Source organism: Panthera leo, chromosome E1 (genome assembly GCF_018350215.1).
Source record: "Panthera leo isolate Ple1 chromosome E1, P.leo_Ple1_pat1.1, whole genome shotgun sequence".
NCBI lineage: Eukaryota > Metazoa > Chordata > Mammalia > Carnivora > Felidae > Panthera > Panthera leo.
Genome location: NC_056692.1, coordinates 26,916,113 through 26,938,361, shown reverse-complemented (window position 1 = coordinate 26,938,361; position 22,249 = coordinate 26,916,113). Strand labels below are relative to the sequence as shown.

General features: G+C 34.9%; 2 protein-coding genes across 5 annotated transcripts in view; one reads left to right on the top strand and one right to left on the bottom strand.

Annotated features, from left to right (window-relative positions):
* The window catches only part of PTRH2 (peptidyl-tRNA hydrolase 2), a 57,938-nt gene extending 54,496 nt beyond the window's left edge, over positions 1 to 3,442 (bottom strand). For all 3 annotated transcript variants that reach the window (XM_042915715.1, XM_042915714.1, XM_042915713.1), the window contains exon 1: positions 3,267 to 3,442. The gene's annotated coding sequence lies outside the window, so the exon portion shown is untranslated. The remainder of the gene's footprint in view (positions 1 to 3,266) is intronic.
* The window catches only part of VMP1 (vacuole membrane protein 1), a 127,161-nt gene that overhangs the window by 46,616 nt on the left and 58,296 nt on the right, over positions 1 to 22,249 (top strand). For both annotated transcript variants that reach the window (XM_042915710.1, XM_042915711.1), the window contains exons 6-7: positions 10,908 to 11,075; positions 19,462 to 19,593. In XM_042915710.1, the coding sequence (XP_042771644.1) occupies positions 10,908 to 11,075; positions 19,462 to 19,593 (300 nt within the window). The remainder of the gene's footprint in view (positions 1 to 10,907; positions 11,076 to 19,461; positions 19,594 to 22,249) is intronic.

Here is a 22,249-nt window from a genome sequence, read left to right as displayed (position 1 = left end):
CCAGGACATAGGGCCAGGTTTTCACAAAACAAAAGGGGTATGCATAGACTGGATAACTTCCTGCCCTTAAATCACTGTTTACTAATGTGTGCTTTAATGAAAGATAAGGAGATTCAGGTTAGCTGAAATCTGTCCTATTGGGTATATATTTTAAATAATTTATAATAGCCTTTTTTAAAGTTCTCTATAAATATGTGGTTCTCTTCTCCTGAACACTTAAATCAACTTTATGATCACAAGTTGCTTAGGTTTAGAGAAGATAAGTAAAACATGTCTAGGGGCGCCTGGCTGGCTCAGTCAGTGGAGCATGGGACTGTTGATCTCAGGGTGGTGATTCAGGCCCCAGGTTGGGTATAGAGATTACTTAAAAATAAAATCTTTAGGGGCGCCTGGGTGGCTCAGTCGGTTGAGTGTCCGACTTCGGCTCAGATCATGATCTTGCTGTTCATGGGTTCGAGCCCCGCGTCAGGCTCTGGTGCTGGCAGCTCAGAGCCTGGAGCCTGCTTCAGATTCTGTGTCCCCCTTTCTCTCTTCCCCACCCCTAGTTGTGCTGTGTCTTTCAAAAATGAATAAACATTAAAAAAATTTTTAAAAATAAATATAAATACAATCTTTAAAAAAGGAAACATGGATTAATTCAATATAATAAAAATGACTTCAATAGTGTGTCCTTATAACTTGGGAGCATGCACTATAGAATTTATTACACATTTTTGTTTTGGTTAGCAGTTTTATACTTACCATAACACTTTTACTATAGAATCTCATAAAGGGATGCCTGGGTGGCTCAGTAGGTTAAGTGTCTGGCTCTTGATTTCAGCTCAAGTCATGATCTTACAGTTCATGAGATTGAGCTCCATGTCCAGCTTTGCGCTGTGCAGAGCCTGCTTGGGATTCTCTCTTTCACTGTCTCTCTGCCCCTCCCCTGCTCATTCTCTCTTCTCTCTCAAAATAAATAAACATGAAAAAAATAAAAAATAAAAGAATCTCTTACATTCTTGCCCTGTTACTTAGGTCATGCAGGCATTGTTATAATTATTATTACTAGGATTTTCATCAAATAAATGTGAGATGGAAGTCCGATTATATCTAATAAGTTACTAACAGATTCAGAAAACAAATGCACATTAATGCTCAAATTACTGCTTTTTGACATTATATTTACTGCATTTTATATAGTGTGACCAGAGGCTTATTTTGTAAACTTGGGACCTTTCTCACAACAATAATATGAACACTAGTTAAACTTCTCAGTGCCTATTTGCAATCAATAGTTTTATGCTTTAGCCTTCTAGAATGATTTGCTGTAAACCATAACCTTAGGTAAATTGTTTTCTGACTATGATGAGAAAAGCAATGATTAAAAGAATTTGAGAAGTAGAATTCCTGTTTGCAAAAGCATTTTAAAGTCCCTTAAAAGTCAGACTTAAAGAAAACAAAGGTTTTGCAAGTTGTACAGACAACCATTTGTCATCTCCTTTCATTTATTTATCACCCAGATATTCCTAATGAATCACATTCCAACCTAACCACTGACTCCTTTTGTTCCTTAGTGAAGGAGTGTGGCAAACAAATGCTTTCCCAGTGAATCAGCACAGGATTCTTGATTTTATTACCTTTGCCCTAAACTTTCCAGACAAAACTAATTGGAAATTTTGCCTTTGGGATCTCACTTGACTTCTGTGTACGGATGATGGATTAGGCTATGAATTGACATTACAGATGTTGTGCAAACAATTCTATTCATTAGGAATGTTTTATCAGTTCTAAGGGAGCTGCCTAAGGTGGATGAATGTCTGTCTGTCTGCTTATCTTCCTTGTAAAAACTCATATATACACATACTTATATGCTATCAATTAATGTGATATCATATTCTTCATCTGGGTTGATAAAGAGGTTTGGCTAAATAGACTTACCATTTATGACCATTTTAGGTTTTTGTTTTTAAGAAAATGTATTTGCAAAAACGGGCCCCTAAATAAATCCAACAGTAAAGTTCCAAAGCAGAAAACTTTAAACAGAAGTGTTGTGTTTTTTTTTTTTAATGTGTATCTTTGAGAGAGAGAGACAGAGCATGAGCCAGGGAGGGGCAGAGGAAGAGGGGAGACACAGAATCCGAAGCAGGCTCCAGGCTCTGAGCTGTCAGCACAGAGCCTGATGCGAGGCTCAAGTCTCAAACCTTGAGATCATGACCTGAGCTGAAGTCAGATGCTCAACCGACTGAACCACCCAGGTGCCCCAAAACTTTTTTTTTTTGTAATGAAGCAGCAATGCATATGTAAGTCTGTCATTTTACTAATATAATTTTTTTCAGAGATTAATGTACGAATATCCCACTCCTTCCTTACAAAGATCCTACTTTGTGTTTGTGGTACCAAGTCTTCTTTCTCAGAGCTTATATAGGTACATTATTATATTCACTACCATTTTATGGGTTTTTTTCTGTTGTATAATTTCAGGTATGATAATTTTATCTGTTTAGGACAATTTTTTTAAATTCTAAATTTGTCTTAGAACTTTTGGTATATTAATTCCTGAAGTTAGAGTACAAATTGATCTCATAGAATTGTCTCTGTTAAATTTTTTCAACCAATCACTAAAACTTCCCCTTTTATACTGCTCATGAAAGAATTTAAATTGTAGAAATGTAACTTCTAAAATTTATCTTAAAAAATATTTTAAAAGTTAAAACACTTCTTCCACAAATACGCATATCTCCTCTCATAAGAAATTTTACCCCCAAATTAACTATAATTTTGCTCTCACTCAGACATACTAGTCCTTGGCTAAACACTACATCGTTCATCCTGGGCAAGGCAAAATTATTCCATGATCAAAACTTCGGAAAATATAATGTAATACATCTCATGAGACTAGATATATGAGGCTTTGAACTGAAGTAAAACCAGATGTCTGATATGTTAAAAATAGCTGAACTATCTTATTGCCACAGCTTCACCTAGAATAAGTATACTAGATTATCCAAAAGAAAGAAAGAAAAGAAAAAGACCTAAAACCTGCCACTTTAATGAGAGTATAACTTTTCATCACAGTCATAAAATTTAACTTCTTTATCATTAACGGGAACTTCCATTGGCAGTAATTAGGAACTCTCAGGGGTTATGAGTACAGTTAGTGAATGTTACTTGTGACTTGATCTCTAGGGAATTTATAGAGCTTCCTGTGCTGGGGAATAACAGTCTGGGCTAGATATAACTGTTTGGCTTTCCTTTGATTACGACCACATAGGTTAAAAGATACTGACCTTAACTGGAGAAATTAGCCTTCAGGACCTTCATTTGCCACTTTTCCTTGAGTAGTGCTCCTTGTGTTGATCTTTTACATTGCTGCATGGCACGTGCTTTTAAATACACTGAGACTTGTTTTATACCAGATCATATGGTCTATATTGATGAATGTTCCATGTGTTCTTGAAAAGAATATGGATTTGGCTGTTGTTGGGTGGAGTGTTCCATATTGTTCAGGTCTTCTGTATCCGTACTGGTTGTCAATTTAATTGTTCTGTCAACTCATAAGAGAAGGTTGTTGAAATTTTCAGCTGTAATTGTGGATATTTATTTGTCCTTTCAGTTCTGTCAGTTTTTGCTTTATGTATTTTACACTGTAGTTAAGTGCCTACATATTTAGCATTGATGTGTCTTTTCTAGAATTAGCGCTTTTATCATTTTGAAATGTCCTTATTCATCTTTAGTAATACTCCCTATAGTCAATCCTACTTTATCTGATATTAATATAGCCACTCCATATTTTTTATGATTATTTCAAAATGGGTTATATGTTTTTATCCCTTTAATTTTACTTTTGGGTCTTGATGTTTAAAATGGACTTCCTGGGGGGTACCTGGGTGGCTCAGTTGGTTAAGCGTCTGACTTCGGCTGAGGTCATGATCTCACAGTTCATGGGCTTGAGCCCCGTGTCGGGCTCTGTTGACAGCTCAGAGCCTGGAGCCTGCTTCAGATTCTGTGTCTCCCTCTCTGTCCCTCCCCTGCTCGCACGCTCTCTTTCTTTCAAAAATAAATGAGCGTTAAAAAAATTTTTAAAAAAAATTTTTTTTTTAACGTTTATTTATTTTTGAGACAGAGAGAGACAGAGTATGAACGGGGGAGGGTCAGAGAGAGGGAGACACAGAATCTGAAACAGGCTTCAGGCTCTGAGCTGTCAGCACAGAGCCCGACATGGGGCTCGAACTCACGGATCGCGAGATCATGACCTGAGCTGAAGTCGGCCGCTTAACTGACTGAGCCACCCAGGCGCCCCCCCAAAAATTTTTTTTTTAATTTTTGTAAAAAAATAAAATAAAATGGGCTTCTTGGAGCACCTGGGTGGCTCAGTTGGGTAAGTGTCTAACTCTTGATTTTGGCTCAAGTCATGATCTGACGGTTTATGGGATCGAGCCCTGCATCAGGCTCTGCACTGACAGCACAGTACCTGCCTGGGAGTCTTTCTCTCCCTCTCGCTCTGCTCTTCCCCTGCTCATGCATGCTCTCTCAAAAATAAATAAAAATAAACTTCAAAGAAAAATAAAATGGGATTCTTATAGATGGCATGTCTTTAATCCAGTCTGACGCTCTCTGTCTTTTCATTTGTATGTTTGGTCAATTTATAATTAATGTAGTTATCAGTGTGGTTGGATTTAAGTGTACCCTCAAGCTGTTTGTCCCACCTATTTTTTATTTTGTCCCACCTATTTTGTGTTCTTTTCCTATCTTTTTTTGGATGGAACATTTTAAAAATATATATATAATTTAACTGCTCTGCAATGGTATATTCCATTTTTCTCCCTCCCATAATGTATGCTGTTGTTGTCATATATTTTACTTCTATATGTGCTATAGTTTTTACTTCAGACAACTAGTTATTTTTGAAAAGATTTTTAATGAGGAGGAAAGATCTTTTATATTTGTAGTACTCTTTATTACTTTGTATACATTAAGATTTCATCTGGTATCACTTTTCTTCTATCTAAGAACTTCCTTTAATATTTGTTATAGTCCAGATCTGGTACAACAGATTTTTTTGGCTTTGGTTTATCTGAAAATATTTTTATGTCATTTTTATTTTGGAATATATTTTCCCTGGATTCTAGATTTTTTTTTTCTTTCAGCTCTTCAGAGAAGTAATTCCATTGTCTTTGGATTGCATTATTCTGATGAGAAGTATTATCTATATTTCCCCGTAGATAATTTATCTTTACCCCTCCAGTTGCTTTTGAGATTTTTTTCATTATTGAGTTAATAGCAATTTGATTAGATTATGATTGTGCTGATTTTCAGTGATTTAAGTGTTTTCTCTGTATTTGTCCTGAGGTTTGTTGAATTTCTTAGATCTGTGAGTTGATGGATTGATATTTTTCATCAAACCTTAAATACTTGGCTACTATTTCTTCAAGTATTTTTCTGCACACACTCCTTCCCACCAACACATACCTTCTCCTCTCTTTCTGGGATTCCAATTACATGTATACTAGACTAGTTGGTATTATTCCACAGGTCACTGTGGTTTATTTCTTTCATAGTCTTTACCCTCTGTATCCTTTAGTTTGGATGCTTTCTATTGCCCTGACTTCAAGTTCTCTAATATTTTCTTCTGTGGTGTCTGTCTAATCTGTTGATAATCTAGCCAATGAATTTTTCCATTCAGATATTATCTTCAGCTCTACAAGTTCCATTTTTTATACTTTCCATTTCTTTCCTCATGTTTGTGTTTTCCTTTTTTTTTTTTTTTAAGTTTATTATTTTGAGGGAGACAGAGACAGTGTATGTGAGGGAGGGGCAGAGGGAGAGAGAGAATCTCAGGCAGGCTTTGCACTGTCAGTGCAGAGCCCTACATGGGGCTCCAACCCACAAAACTGTGGGATTATGACCTGAGCCAAAACCAGCCTTAACCAGCTGAGCCACCCCTATGTTTTCCAGGTATCAGCAAACTTTTTTTGCAAAGGATCACATAATAAATATTTTAGATTTTGTGGAACTGTAGAGTCTTTCAGAGTTATTCACTTTTGCTCTTGTAGCACAGAATTAGCCAGAGACGATATGTAAGTGAATGGACATGGCTATATTCTTTGAAACTTTCTTTATAAAACTAGCGTGGGCCAAATTTGGTCTGTAATTTGAAGTTTGCCAACTGCTGCTTAAATCCTTAAACTTACTTATATTTACTGTTTTTAGGTTCTTGTCTCCTATTTCCATTATCTCTGACATTTCTGTTTCTGTTGACTAATGTTTCTTCTGGGTCATATTTTCGTTCTTCACAGATCTAGTTGTTTCTTATTAGATGCTGGACATGTAGTATTAAAATTGTTTATTGTATGGATTTGTTGTCTTTCTTTGCAGAACATCAGTTTTCTGTTTTGGTGGGCAGTCAAGTTACCTGTCATCAACTTGATCTGTTTAAGGTTTTTAAAAAAAAAAAAACATTTTATGGCCTATCTGGAGTAACTGTTACTCTAGGCTCCTTTTAGGGTCTTCCCTGAATGCCGAGTCTCTGCACTCTAGCTGGTTGAACTGCAGGTGTTTCCTAGTCCTTGTGAACTCTAGGAATTGTTTATCTTACAACTGGTGTAAGTTGTTTTCCCACCACTTGTTCTTTGCCTAGCCTAATGGAATCTCACCCTAGCCTGCAATGCAGCTTTGTATATCAAAGTCTCAAGAGGACCCTGTGCATGTTTCTAGAGTTCTTTCTCTTTATTATCATTCTGTCCCACAGATTTCAACTACTCAGGCTCCCTGAACTCAGATTTACTTCTCAACTCAGCAAGACCACCATGCTGTTTTTTAAAAATTTTATTATTTTTAGTAATTTCTACACCCAACGTGGGGCTCAAATTCACAACCCTGAGTTACACGCTCTTCAGACTGAGCCAGCCAGGCACCCCAAGACCACCATGCTTTGCTTGGGCTCTTTCTCTTTGGATTTTGCTATAGACATGGAATGTGTCTACGAATGAAAAGCCAGAGCCATCATAGGAAACGTTTCCTCATTTGTATTCCTTCTATCAGCAGTCAGAAATCATAGACTGCCTATGGTACAATGCCTGAAAAGAATTGTTCCATGTGTTTTGTCCAGTCTTTTAGTTTACTGTAGGTGTAAAAGTCCGTACCACTTCATGATCTGAGACAGAAAACCCCCAACCAAAGGCCAGGATCTCTAATCCATACATATCAATATCTAAATGCTCTCAGGACAGCTGTAACCTCCTGCTCAATACATTGTTGGGTTTTATATGTTTCATGGTGGTTCTGTCCAGATAGTGTTTTCTGCTTACACTATAGCTGTTTGTCTTTATCCCTTGGTTTTTCATTTAGCATAGTTAAGACATTTAATATATGATATAGTGCAGTAGGACTTGTAGGTTGTAGAAAATAAAAGTTAATTTGAATATGTGTAACCTTTAAAAATATTTAAATCAAAACAATTTTTTAGTCTTGGTGTTTGGATTTTTCATGTAAACTAATATTTATTTCATTCAACTCAATTATATTTAGGAACCATCAGCCTATATTGTTGAAAAGAATTTGTGAAGTTTCCTATAATTAACGTAGTTTAAACTAAAATGTCAAGGTACAGACTAAACGGGCTCTTGAGAATGAACAAAGGACAAGAAGCTGAGTTATTTGTGTCCGTTTTGCTGGGAACCACATCTGCCTCAAAGGCTGAGTAATCATGACTTATTAGTGTGGTTATGGAAAGTATATATCAGTTTAGTTGTGTGAATGAACCGTCCTTTCTTTAGGGAAAAAATTCTCATCAGATTGCTGAAATTTTCCCTTTTTAGAATTACTTAAAATTGAAACTATGAATAAGTCTTTTATCTTGTTGGATAATGTGTTTGATCTGTTGAAGTACATATTTTATATTTCTAGAATAGAAATGTAGGTTTTTCTTTCCTGTACATCCCAGAAATATTATTATTTAGTATCCAGGGCAGTTTAATTTTGTTCACTTAGAGTTCGTTTCTAGAGTTGAGAAGTAGACTGTACTGTATATTATAGGGACAGTTTGTGGGGTATCATGGGCAAACTCTTGAATTTCTTCTATTTTACTTACTGGTATCACATTTTTCTTTTGCGTTTCATACATTATAGGTTGAAGTTACAACGTTTTTTGTTTGTTTTTTTAATTACATCTGATACTTAGCTATATGTGTAGAGTAAGAAATTTTTCACTAATTATTCAATTATTCTGAATTCCACAAACTTTAAACTTTTTTTTTAAGAATCACAAAATAATTCTTTTTCCCCTCAACTGTGAAATCTTTTATGCATATAATATTCAAAGAAGCAATTGTGGATTTCATGGTTAATAACTTTGAAGGAAAATGTGACTACTCAAAAGCATTTACGTAATTATTCTTTTAATGTAAATATTACTCTTTATGAATTTCTGTGAATTAAAACTCAAGAGAAAGATGAAGAGGCTAAAAATTCACATAGATTTTTTTGGTCCAGAAAAAAACTAATAATTGATTCAGTGCTACATGCAGAACTACATTTTTTAGATTTTCTTTGAACACATAACGCCAGTTGCATATAGGGAGAAATGTAGCTTAGATTTATGAATATATTTTTCGTATTAACTTACAACAAAAAGTTTTGTTTTAAATCACCTTTTATCTTAATAGCAATAGTTCCTTAATGTTTTATTTTCATTGTTGCATCTGTGCACTTTTGTCTTTGAACCACTAATTTTTTTACCTTATGATTTAAAAAGGCTCTCAGGGCCTCTGGGTGGCTCAATCGGTTAAGCGTCGGACTTTTGATATAGGCTCAGGTCGTGATCTCGTGGTAAGATCAAGCCCCACGTTGGGCCCTGCACTGAACATGGAGCCTGCTTAGGAGTCTCTTTCTCCTTCTCCCTCTGCTCCTCCCCCCCACCACCTGACTCTCTCTCTCTCTCTCTCTTTCTCACTCTCAAAACAAGTAAACTTTAAGAAAAGAAATTTAAAAAAAAACCTCTTGTATACCGAGACCACTTACTGTATGTGTGTATGTGTATAGAGCTAGAGAGGATAAAATTATATATATATTTTAATATATTAATGCATACAATTTAATATTATATTATCTAAAACATAATATTGTATAACAAAAATTTTTACTATATTTTTATTTGCTATTCTACAAAATTTTATTCTACAAATACAGTATTTTTCTTCATAATAACTAATGGCTAGTACATTTTGAGGGTTTATTCTAAGCTGGGTACTTTATATAAGTTGACTGATTTAAATTTTATGGTATCCCCAGAATGTAGGTTCTGAAGGTATTTGATTATTTCCATTTTATAGATTAGGAGAGCAAGACTCAGAAGGTAAGTTACAGAGTCCAGAACCTGAACCAGAACATGTGGCTCTAGAAGTTATGCTTATAGCCACTAGGTCTACAGTATGCTTTAAAGTAAATATTTACAGCTTGTATGTTAAAGAAACGTGTTAAGGATGTCCAGTGTTTAGCTCTGATACCTCATGAGAACTTTGGAAATTATTGTTAGATTTTAATTCACATATTTGATTGTATTTGGAGTTTTTTATTTTGGAGCTGAATAAAACTATGAGTCTTAATTTTTTTCTTTGCAGAAGAGTAAACTGAGGCCCAGAAAAAAAGTTAAGTGACTTTGTCTAAGGTTGTTTAATTCCTGGGGCGCCTGAGTGGTTCAGTCGGTTAAGCATCTGGCTCTTGGTTTTGGCTCAGGTCATGATCTCATGATTTGTGGGTTCGAGCCCCACTCTGCTAACACAGAGCCTGCTTGGGATTCTCTCTCTGTCTCTGTCTCTCTCAAAATAAAATAAACGTTAAAAAAAAAAAAAAGGTTTCATTCCTGACCCTTAATTTACTGTTATCCCAGTGGTTCCTAAACCTAGCCTATTAGAGAACCTAACTTATTTGAAATTCTAAATAAACTCATTTAAAACATACAGGTTCCTATCCCCACCTATTGAATAAATCTATTTTAGGGAACCCAGGAATTTGTATATTTAACAAATTCCCTAGTTGGTTCTTATACAGACCCCTCACCTTGGCATGCATGTGCACTTGGGAACCATTGTGTTTATTAAGCCTTTATCACACATCTAATATTAATCCATTTTAACCTATGTGATTATTATTAATTTGTAATATTTTAATTTATTGTTTTTTATATTTATTTTTTGGGAGAGCACAAGCAGGGGAGGGGCAGAGAAAGGGGGACAGAGTATCTGAAGCGGGCTCTGCACTGACAGGCGGACAGCAGTGAGCCCAATGTGGGCCTCAGACTTACAAACTTCAAGATCATGACCTTAGCCGAAGTTGGATGCTCAACCGACTGAGCCACCCAGGTGCCCTTAATTTTTAATATTTTAAAATAAAGGTACAAAGCAACACAAAATCTTCCATAGAAAATACTGCTTTAAAAGAAAAACTTACTGATATTTGTTCCACAGTTTTATTTTGTTTTAGGACCTCTTATCTTTGGGAAAGATAAGTGAGGTAGTTACTTCACCAACTGTTTTTAAGTAAGGACAGAAAAGTGGTATTCTCGAATCATGCCTAAAGGGATAGGGCACAGGAATTTTTTATCAAAGGGTTTCTATATCTTGGTTGGTTGTACTTATACAGTTCAATATATTTGTCAAAACTCAATGAACTATATACCTATATACTATTATATGTAAATTATACTTCAATAAATCTGAATTAAAAAAACAAGCTGGGAAGAGATTAAGGATTAGTTTTTCAAATTACCAACTGCAACTTGAAATAGGTAGTTAGATTCTTATTCTCTAGAAGCTAAGATTTTTCTATTTATGTATAGTAATTAAGGTACTGTTAAAATGACATGTGTATTGATTGGTAATTCCTTTTTCATTAATATTTCTCATCAGAGGTTTCTCATATTTGTTTCATAGGGTCCACATATAGCTTCAGTTACATTAGCTGCTTATGAATGCAATTCAGTTAATTTCCCTGAACCACCTTATCCTGATCAAATTATTTGTCCAGATGAAGAGAGCATTGAAGGAACCATTTCTTTGTGGAGCATCATCTCAAAAGTTAGGATTGAGGCCTGCATGTGGGTAAGATGTCCATTTTCATATTTGTCTAAAATTAACCTCACTATTTTGATACTTTGTTGTACCTCATTGAAAATTTAATCCAAATGTATATCCACATAGCAAGTCAATAAACAATTAATTCATGAAGTCACCAGTTATCTGCTTCCAAGTAAGAGAAACCCTTTAGAGCTTCCCCATTCATGAATGACATTCAGAGTAAGGCATGAAGCCATAGGTACAACAAAGCAGTGGATGCCATGTAGACAGCAAGAGGAGAAATGGAGGATAGATGATACAACTATACTACTTTGCAAAATTTTACCAATGTGAAATATTTGATAAACACATAGCAAGTGGTTGTATTTTCAGTCCCAGATTGGTAAATGTTGTATGTCTCTCTCCTAGATTCAGATACTCTGTGTTTATTCTTAGAGGGCTTATTTCATTTTCTGAGTTGTTAGTAATACTGAAGTAAGGTCAGATATTTTTTTAATAGACCAAGCTTTACTGTAGTGAGGGTATCAGACTATATGGTTGTATATGGTGATCTTGCTTTCAGTTGTACCAATTATTCTTTTTATGGTTTGCTTAAGTGTATTTTGGGAAGCTTTTGTACTATATATCCAGTGACAGATCATTTTAATCCATACAAAGTATTCTTTTTTTTTCTATATGCCTATATTCATTCAAATGTGTATCATTGAGGAATAGTTCATTTGCTAAAGACTTTCTGTTACTCTTTGAACATTTTTTGTCATTTGGATTCATTAAGTTATAGGTTCTCTGTAACTTTTTTCCCCTAACAGTGTCTTATAAAATAAGACTGATCTGGAACAGATCAGTTAAAAATCTTGACTGAAATGAACATGAATGCCATACCTATGGAAGAGGGAAAGTTTTCAAATACACTTATTTAAAGGTTAACAACTATATTGTCTGTGTGTGTGTGTTTCATACGATCGTCTTCGTTTTTAATATAACTTATTTGTCAGTTATATATACTATAGCCTAGTATGTTGTGTTTTAAAAGAATTGTAAGGGAAATGCCATATTTTGAATTTGTTGAATATGAAAGGCAGGAAAAATTGTCGTATTTCCTGTTACTCTTTTATAAGCACTGGAAACAAAATTCATTGTACTAGTTGCATATGTTTTATAAATTTGACCACATTAGTCTTTTGATGAAAAATTATTATTAAAATAACAGAAGATACTTGGAACGTGCTAGAAAGAGACCATGTATATGGATTCGGTTTTCTGTTTTGCTTTAGTTCCTTCACAAATGATTTACATGGCTGGATTAACGCTAATGCCAACAAAGAAAAACTTCCATCGCAGCTGGCAGTGATAACTGCCTCCTCCAACTCCCATAGTTCATATTGTTTGAAGTGTTCATTTGGCCTAGCTCCATGCATGCCTTAAATTAGTTAACTAGACTAGTGTAGTGGCTTACTTTCCCAAATAAATTTTAAGCTCCTAAAAAATATAAACTGTACCTTAAATTTATTACCCTCACAGCAGTCAGTATAAGGTTTTGCACATAGTACAAGAATGTTGATTAATCCTAGTTAATTGGCTGAGTGCTCTTCATATTTCCTTTTTTGAAATTGTCTTTTGTCACATATAAAGTGGAGCGCATATCAAGTTACATTTAAATTGGTTCCTATTGTTCTCAATATTTATATGGATAGTCCTTTCAACAAAAGGTGCTGGGAAAACCATATACACATTCAGAATAATGGATTTGGACCCTTACCTTCTGTAAAAATTAACTCAAAATGCATCAGGGACTTAAGCTTACGAACTAAAACTGTACAACTCTTAGAGGAAGATGTAGAGACAATCTGCATGGTGTTGGATTTGGCAATGGTTTCTTAAATATGACACCCCAAAAACATAGACAACAAGAAAAAGTAATAGGTAAGTTGAACTTCACTAAAATAAAAACCTCTTTTATGTCAAAAAATAAATAAATAAATAAAAACATTATCAAGAGAGTGAAAAGATAACCCACAGAATGCAAGGGGATGTTCACAAATCATATATCTGATAAAGGTTTAATATCCAGAATGTTTGAAGAACTTCTACAACTTAACAACCCAATTTTAAAAATGGGCAAAGGACTTGAATAGACTTTTCTCCAAAGAAGATACACTAATGGCCAATAAGTACACAGATTCTCAGCATCATTTAGTCATTGGGGAAGTGCAAATTCAAACCACAAGGAAATACCCCTTTGCTATTATTTTTTAAAAAAGAAAACAAGTATCAGGATATGGAGAAATTGGAACTCTTGTAGACTGTTGGGAATGTAAAGTAATTTAGCTGCTAGGGAAAAGAGTTTGGTGGATTCTCAAAAACCTAAATTTAGAATTACCATATAACCCTCCTCTAATTCCACTCCTACATAAATACCCACAAGAACTGAAAACTGGGACTCAGGTATAAGTACAGATACTTGTACTTCATTCCTCAGTAATATTATCCACATTTTCTTTTTTTTTTTTTTTTTTTAATTTTTTAAATGTTTATTTATTTTGAGACAGAGAGCACAGGAGGGGCGGGGCAGGGGGGGAATCCCAAGTAGGCTCCACACTGTCCATGCAGAGCCCAACACTGGCTTACTCTCACCATGAGATTATGAGCTGTGCTGAAATCAAGTACTGGGCGGTTAACTAACTGAGCCACCCAGGCACCCCTCCACATTTTCAGAAAGGTGGAAACAACCCAGTGTCCCGCAACAGATACATGGATAAAATGTAGTATATACGTATAATGGAATATTATTCATCCATAAAAAGGAATGAAGTTCTGAATAGTACTACAGTATTAACCTCAAAAACATTATGTTAAATGAAATAAGCCATTACTAGAAAGACAGATACTATATGATTGCACTTATGTGAATTGTCCAGAAGAGTCAAATTGGGGGCACCTGAGCGGCTCAGTCAGTTAAGTGTTCAACTCTGATTTTGTCTCAGGTCATGATCTCACAGTTGGTGGGATTGAGTCCCATGTTGGGCTCCACTGTGACAATCTAGGCTTGCTTAGGATTCTCTCTTTCCCTCTCAGCCCTACCCCCCCCCCCCCCGCACTCACACACACACTCTTTCTCTCTCTCTCAAAATAAATAAACTTTAAAAAAAGTATAAATAAAAATAAAATAGAAGAGTCAAATTCATAGAGATAAGAAGTACCTTTGAAGTTACCAGCGTTGTGTGGGATGAGAAAGTTAATGCTTAATGGGTGCAGTATTTCCATTTGGGTGATGAAAAATACTGGAAATAGATAGTGATGGTGGTTGCACAACATTGTGAATGCAGTTAATGCCACTTAGTTTTATATTTTAAAATGGTTAAATGGGATACAGTCATAAAATGTCCATACTGCTGAGGTTAAGAAACCTTGATATAGAGTGTGTCAGCCTTGATTTGTAGTTTACCCTTTCATAGATGAGTTTACCCTTTCGTTTGTGTTCACACCCATATGTTTTGTTCTGTTCAAAAGAATGTCTTGCTTGATTAAAAACTCACATCTTGGGGCGCCTGGGTGGCTCAGTCGGTTAAGCGTCCGACTTCAGCTCAGGTCACGATCTCACGGTCTGTGAGTCTGTGAGTTCGAGCCCCGCGTCGGGCTCTGGGCTGATGGCTCAGAGCCTGGAGCCTGCTTCCAATTCTGTGTCTCCCTCTCTCTCTGCCCCTCCCCTGTTCATGCTTTGTCTCTCTCTGTCTCAAAAATAAATAAACGTTAAAAAAAAAAAAACAACTCACATCTTATTTGATGCTTTGGATTCTGTCTCCCTCTCTTTCTACCCCTCTCCCTCTCATTCTCTGTCTCTGTTTCTGTCTCTCTCAAAAATAATAAACATTAAAGAAAAATGAAAAACAAACTCATATCTTATTTGACATTTTTATCCAGTTTGTACTTTGCAAAGTAGTATGTCTTTACAGACGTTGCTATCATTACAAACGTAGTGAATCAGTAAAATAATTAAAATGTGGAGTACATCCAATTATAGGATAAAGACCAGGGTTGGGGGCGCCTGGGTGGCTCAGTCAGTTGAGCGTCCGACTTCAGTTCAGGTCATGATCTCACATTCATGAGTTCGAGCCCCGTGTCGGGCTCTGTGCTGACAGCTCAGAGCCTGGAGCCTGCTTCGGATTCTGGATTCTGTGTCTCCTTCTCTCTCCGCCCCTCCCACGCTCATACTCTGTCTCTCTCTGTCTCTCAATAATAAATAAACGTTAAAAAAAAAAAAAAAAGACCAGGGTCTCTTAATTTCAGCTTGTTTATGTAGGTCTTTGGAGCACGCTAAAGTGAATTGGGTTTTTCTGTGTGTTTTTTTTTTAATTTTTTTCTTAATGTTTATTTATTTTTGAGACAGAGACAGAGCATGAAGGGGGGAGGGGCAGAGAGAGATAGAGAGGGAGACACAGAATCTGAAGCAGGCTCCAGGCTCTGAGCTGTTAGCACAGAGCCTGACACGGGGCTCGAACTCATGGACCGTGAGATCATGACCTGAGCGGAAGTAGGACACTTAACCAACTGAGCCACCCAGGTGCCCCATGAATTGTTTGATATTGTTGATCATTAGTTACTTTTTTTCAGTTTGAATCTTTTGATCTTCCATAATTTGTGTCACCAGTGCAAAGCTTCACAAATTTTCATTTCACTCATGAATTCCAATAATAGTTATTATGCATCCAAGCACCAGAGATTCAGAGTGAGCAAAACTGAACAGTCTCATTGGAACTTTACGTTCCAGTGAGGGAAATAATTATCATGGAAAAAATGCATAAATAAATATCATGGAAAAACCGTATAAATATGAAGGAGAAATCTGTATAACACAGACATTTTCCCTAGTTTATGATTCAAGGAAGATTTCCATGAAGAAGCAGTGTTTTGGTTGAGATCTAAGAATAAAGATTTGTAAAGTGGGACAGCAGGGCAGGGGCGAGAGCATGTGTGTTGACTTTTAGATAGAGAGCATCACCTTTTAAGGTCATGTATTTGTTAAGTTCATGGTTAGGGGGTGATTATTGTGGTAAAATATATATAAGGAAAGTTTTACCATTTTAACCGTTTTTAAGTACACAGTTTATTGGCCTTAAGTATATTCACAATGTTGTGTCATCATTGCCAGAACATTTTGTCATCCCAAACAGAAATATGTACCCATTAAAACAATAACTCCAGAGTCTTTTCTATTTTCTTCTTCTTTGATTGTGTCAATTCTAGATACCCCATCTAAATGGAATCATATAATACTTGTTTTTCTATGTCTGGCTTATTTTGCTTGTCATAAGGTTTTCAAGTTTCATCCATGTTGTAGCATGTGTCAGAACTTCATTCCTTCTTACAGCCATTTGAAAACTGACCTCAAGGGAAACTGGAAGCAAATTTTCTCTATGTGCAAAACAGTCTTGAAAATTTTACTAGAATTGGTATAATTGTTTTCTGTAAGAACCCTGCATTTCTCAGTGGTTTCAAGCTTACCCTCCTAACTTCTGCTTTTAACCTCTGATTTATGTTTGTAATTGGAATATGTAATAGAAAAATCATTTTGTTTAAAAAAATTATTAACACATAGATAATACAAAACTACCATAATATCTGAGAATCAGCATATGTAAAATTTTCTGCTCTCCATATTTTTACTATTAAACTTATGATTCCCATCAGTGAAAAGCAAAATACTGATTTGCTTGTGAATCCACTTGACAAAACTTTTTAAAAGCATGAACATTCAGGATTTTCCTCCTCCCCTAATTCTTTGAATATAATTGATACTCCAGGAAGATATTTCCCTCTTGGTTTTGCATATTTTGTGCATGTTAAAATCTTCTCCAATTCAAGAAGCAGGGTCTTCAAGGTAATCAATTGATATGGAGCAGATGGTTTTTAGAAGAGCTTTCTGAATTATTGCTTGACTAAAAACTCCTTGTCTCTTTCTTTTGCAATAAGGAAACCAGTTATTTCTTCCCCTTAATTAAGCCTAGGCTGACAGTTTTTAGTGTTCCACACTTCTGTTTTGGTTTTTTGTTTTGATTTTGCAAGAATTATAAAATTATTTTGTAAGAATCATGAAATTATGGGACTGCAGTACCTAATTTGAGATAACTAAATAAACTTTTGTGTCTAGAATATAATGTGTTTTGGGGGACCTGTCTGGATAACTGTATTTCTTTTTATCTATTTGTGTAAAAAAACAGAATATTGACTCATGATCACCATTCTTGTTTCTTGCTAATGTGGGAAAACATGAGCAGAATCCAACTATAACAATAAATATAGTCAACCAAGTATAATATAGTATGTAGCTCTTGATTTCATTTCAGTCCATTATTACTTCCTTTTTAACTTTAAGGAAACTTGTCATGAGTTTGAATCATATGATTGCTTTCAGAACTATTAAACATTTGAGTTAACAGGTTTTAAGAGAAGTTCATGTTTTGAATAACATGTTGCAATTAACTTCCTACTTTTTGTAATGGGAAAAAAATTTTTTTAAGTACAGAGATTTATATAATTAATTTAATATATTATCACCCAAACTCAGTTAATATTAATCCCTGGCTAATATTGTTTTATCTGATCCCTCCTCTGTAGGCTCTCCACTATCTTGAGGCATATCCTAGATAACATATCACATTTCATCTGTAAATATATCAGTCTTAGGACTTAAAAAAACATTATCACACCTAAGAGAAATTAGGAATAGTCTCTTCAGATCAGCTACCTAGTTAATGTTCAGATTTTTCTGATGGTGTTTCTTTGTTTTTCTTTTCATATTTATTTGTTGTTGAAACTGGGTTGTTTGTCAAATATAATTTCTCACAGTCTTGATTTTACTAATTATATCCCAGTTGGTATAGTTTAAATATGTTTATCTGTTCCCTATGTTTCCTGTGAGTTGATAGTTAGAGAGGCTTGAAAAAAATTTTTTTGTCGAGAATACATGTTATAGTCTTGTGTATTTCTATCACGAGGTACAGTAATGTCTGATTGTCTTTCCTTTTGTGGTATTATCACCATTGTTATACAATTCCATTATTAAGGGTTATAAAATGGGGGTAAACCAATTACATCATTTTTTTTACTTTACTTATTGACTGGAATGTTTTTATAAAGAAAAACTCCTTATCACCAATTTGGTTACCCCAAGATATCTTTCATATAGGTAAGAGAGGATAAGTAATGGATTTTTCCCCTTTATTTACCTGTTTTTTAAATAATAAGTTGGTTCTCTTAACATTCTCGAAAGTTGACTAACATTAACTTTTTTTGTTTAGCAAAATATGATTTGTTTTATTTATATATCCCGTGATGTATATGTCTCTCCTCCCTCTCATCTCTCTCTCTTTATTCTTTAACTAAATATAGCCTGCTTCTTTTGACACTTAAGTATATTCTTTTTCAGAATTCTTGTTTCATATGTGGATAATGCAGTCTCATTCGGAGATTATTGATCCCACACATTGAAATATAACACTGTGAACATGAAATATTTGAATTTGATAATGTTCCTTGGGGATTCTTTTCAAGGCATTTGTTGACAAAGTCATAGTACAGAGCAAATAGACCTAAAATTGCTTCTGAGAATTAGCAAAACTTTTTCATTCACTATGACTCAAGGCAGAGAAGGATGGCTCAAAGTTGAGAATTTTCCTAGAAACCATATACCTTTTACATTATCATCTATCTTGTATTTAAGCCATTTAAGTCCAAACCAAGTTCCTGATTCTCTTACCTTTGTTTTCATCCTATGTTTTAAGTTGAGTGAAAAAAAAATTCTCTTCAAAAACAAGAATCCACAAAGTGACTGAAACATGAGTCACTCAATGTCCTGAGGAAATAAACATTTTTCCTGTGGTGAAAATTTATCCATCCTAATGTTGAGATTTCAAGGGGCTTCCTGACCACTATTTGTTAAAAGTTTTAACTCTGCACACACAAAAAAATTAAAACAGCACCCTAAATACCAGATTAAATACCTTAAATACCAGATTGAAACAGCATCTTAAATACCAGAAGATTTCCTAGAAAGTTTTATCTAAAACTTGTACTAGTGAATACTCATTACCAAATGATTTGAAAAGAGGGAAAAAACTGACAGAAATCACAGAGTATAAGTAGAGATGCTTAGAGAACTAACGTTAATCTAATGTCTGCCATGCACCAGGAATTGTCTAAGAGTTTAGTGTATATTATCTCGCCTGGCTTTGTATTGGTCAGTATTAGGGCCAAGAGTCACACTCATGTTCTCTTGATTAGTATATGCTTTCCTCCCTAATACATGCATCTTAATGTGGTTTTGGCAATGTAGAAAAATATAGATTTAATCTGTTTAGTATTCTTATGTTGAGAACAGAATCTCATGTGAGTATTTTGGTTTTGCACATAGGGTATCGGTACAGCAATTGGAGAGCTGCCTCCATATTTCATGGCCAGGGCAGCTCGCCTCTCAGGTGCTGAACCAGATGATGAAGAGTATCAGGAATTCGAAGAAATGCTGGAACATGCAGAGACTGCACAAGTAAGAACAGTAGAGAAAACAATAGAATACTTTAATTGTCCTTAAAAAAGTTATGGCTAAGGTGAAATTGTTAATAGTTACTTTAAAGAAGAAAACTCCCAGCATAAAAATAAATAATACATTATTTGGGATAGAATATTTAGAAAAGCTGAAATATAAAAGTGATTATAATCTTGATTTTAGAATAGAGAAATACAGAAAGAATCCACAAGACAACTCACTAAGCTGAAACACTTTGCCAGAAACCAGAGTAAGTTGATGTTGCTAATGAAGTTTAGGAGCCGAAACATTCTTTGTCCATTATGTGTTTTTAAGTATTACCAAGCAGACCACTAACTGAATAAGGGGGACAAATAGGTGGGTCAGGCTATGAGTCCAAAGTTTTTAAGAATAACGTCAAAATATTTTGCCATGTTTAGAGGAAATTATTTGGGAACTCTTAAGAAATGGCAGTTACAGGGGTGCCTGGGTGATTCAGTCAGTTAAGCATCTGACTTCGGCTCAGGTCATGATCTCATGGTTTGTGGGTTCGAGCCCCGTGTCAGGCTGTGTGCTGACAGCTCAGAGCCTGGAGCCTGCTTTGGATTCTCTCTCTTTCTGCCACTCTCCCGCTCACGCTCTGTCTCTGTCTCTCAAAAATAAACGTTAAAAAAAGAAAGAAGGAAAGGAAAGGAAAGAAAAGGAAAGGAAAGGAAAGGAAAGGAAAGGAAAGGAAATAGAAAAGAACAATTACAATAAACTTACCCTTTAACAGCTAGAGGGAAGAAAGGCTGAAGCCTTTTTACACCTGAGCATAAGCTGTATATCAACCGGTATCTTAATGTTACAAGATAGGTGTTTCATTCTTTGCAGGAAAATTCCTAAGAATATTGTTAACTGAGTCGCTTCTTAGGAATGACAGTAGAAATCAACATAGACCCAAAAAAAAGGGATGTAAAAGAGATTTTTGAAAGATTATCTATAAAATACATCTTCCTTCCTAGATTTGTTCATTAACCTATGAAATGAAGTTGTTTGGAAAATTGTCTTGTTGTGTGTTTGTTAAGTGCATGTGCCCACATAAGTACACACCCATTTTTTTTTATTAACTTGGTAGTCTGTGTTTATATGTAAAATCAGGCTAATTAACATTTTGAAATAAAACTGTTTTTTACAGTCCTTTTTTATAGTAAGAATAAATAGTAATTATGAATATAAACATTTATATTAAAAAGTAATACATATATATGTACATATGATTATTTAGAAAAATAAAAAGTAAGCCACGTTATGATCAAACCATTACTCAAAACTGAAAATATGATTAGAAGTAACACAGGTATGTAAATGTTATCCCCAAATCAACCAATACTGAATCTATAATTTCCTGTGGGTTAATTATATATTACAGAGAGTGGATTAAGTAAAAGCACATATTTAAACACAGAAAATCTAACAAAATTGATTCATAAACATCTTCCTGGATTTCTTGGTTATTCATGTGATCTGGTTTTCATAAGATGATACAAATAAAATCTATGTCTCTCATGAATGAAGACCCATAAGAAAATTATTATATATATTGAATCACTTTTTTAATTCCTTTCCGTACTAACATAATTTTGCTATTCTTGGACTTTCAAGTATATTTCCCATAGTCTTTTTTTTTTAATTTAGATCCAAGTTAGTTAACATACAGTATAATAATAATTTCAGGAATAGAATTTGGCGAATCATCGCTTACATATAACACCCAGTACTCATCCGAACAAGTATCTTCCTTATTGCCCCTCACCCCTTCAGTTAGCCCTTCCCCCCACCCAGCACCCCACCAGCAACCCCCAGTTTGTTCTTTGTGTTTAAGAGTCTCTTCTGGTTTGTCTCCCTCTCTGTTTTTATATTATTTTTGCTTCCCTTCCCTTGTGTTCATCTATTTTGTTTCTTAAATTCCATATATGAGTGAAGTCATATGATATTTGTCTTTCTCTGACTAATTTCGCTTAGCATAATACGTTCTAGTTCCATCCACATTGTTGCAAATGTCAAGATTTCATTCTTTTTGATCACCGAGTAATATTCCAATGTATATGTATATGTATAGAAATATATAGAGATAGATAGATATAGATATAGATATACACCATACCTTCTTTATCCATTCATCAGTCAATGGACATTTGGGCTCTTTCCATACTTTGGCTATTGTCTATAGCACCGCTATAAACATTGAGGTGCCTCTGCTCCTTGAAAACAGCACACCTGTATCCTTTGGATAAATACCTAGTTGTACAATTGCTGTGTTGTGGGGTAGTTGTATTTTTAATTTTTTGAGGAACCTTCATACTGTTTTCCAGAGTCACTGCACCAGTTTGCATTCCCACCAGCAGTGTAAAAGGGTTCCTCTTTCTCCACATCCTCGCTGACATCTGTTGTTGCCTGAGTTGTTAATTTTAGCCATTCTGACAGGTGTGAGGTGATATTTCATTGTGGTTTTGATTTGTATTTCCCTGGTAATGAGTGATGTTGAGCATCTTTTCATGTGTCTGTTAACCATGTGGATGTCTTCTTTGGAAAAGTTTGTATTCATGTCTTTTGCCCATTTCTTATCTGGATAGTTTTGTTTTTTGGGTGTTGAGTTTGATAAGTTTTTATAGATTTTGGATACTAACCTTTTATC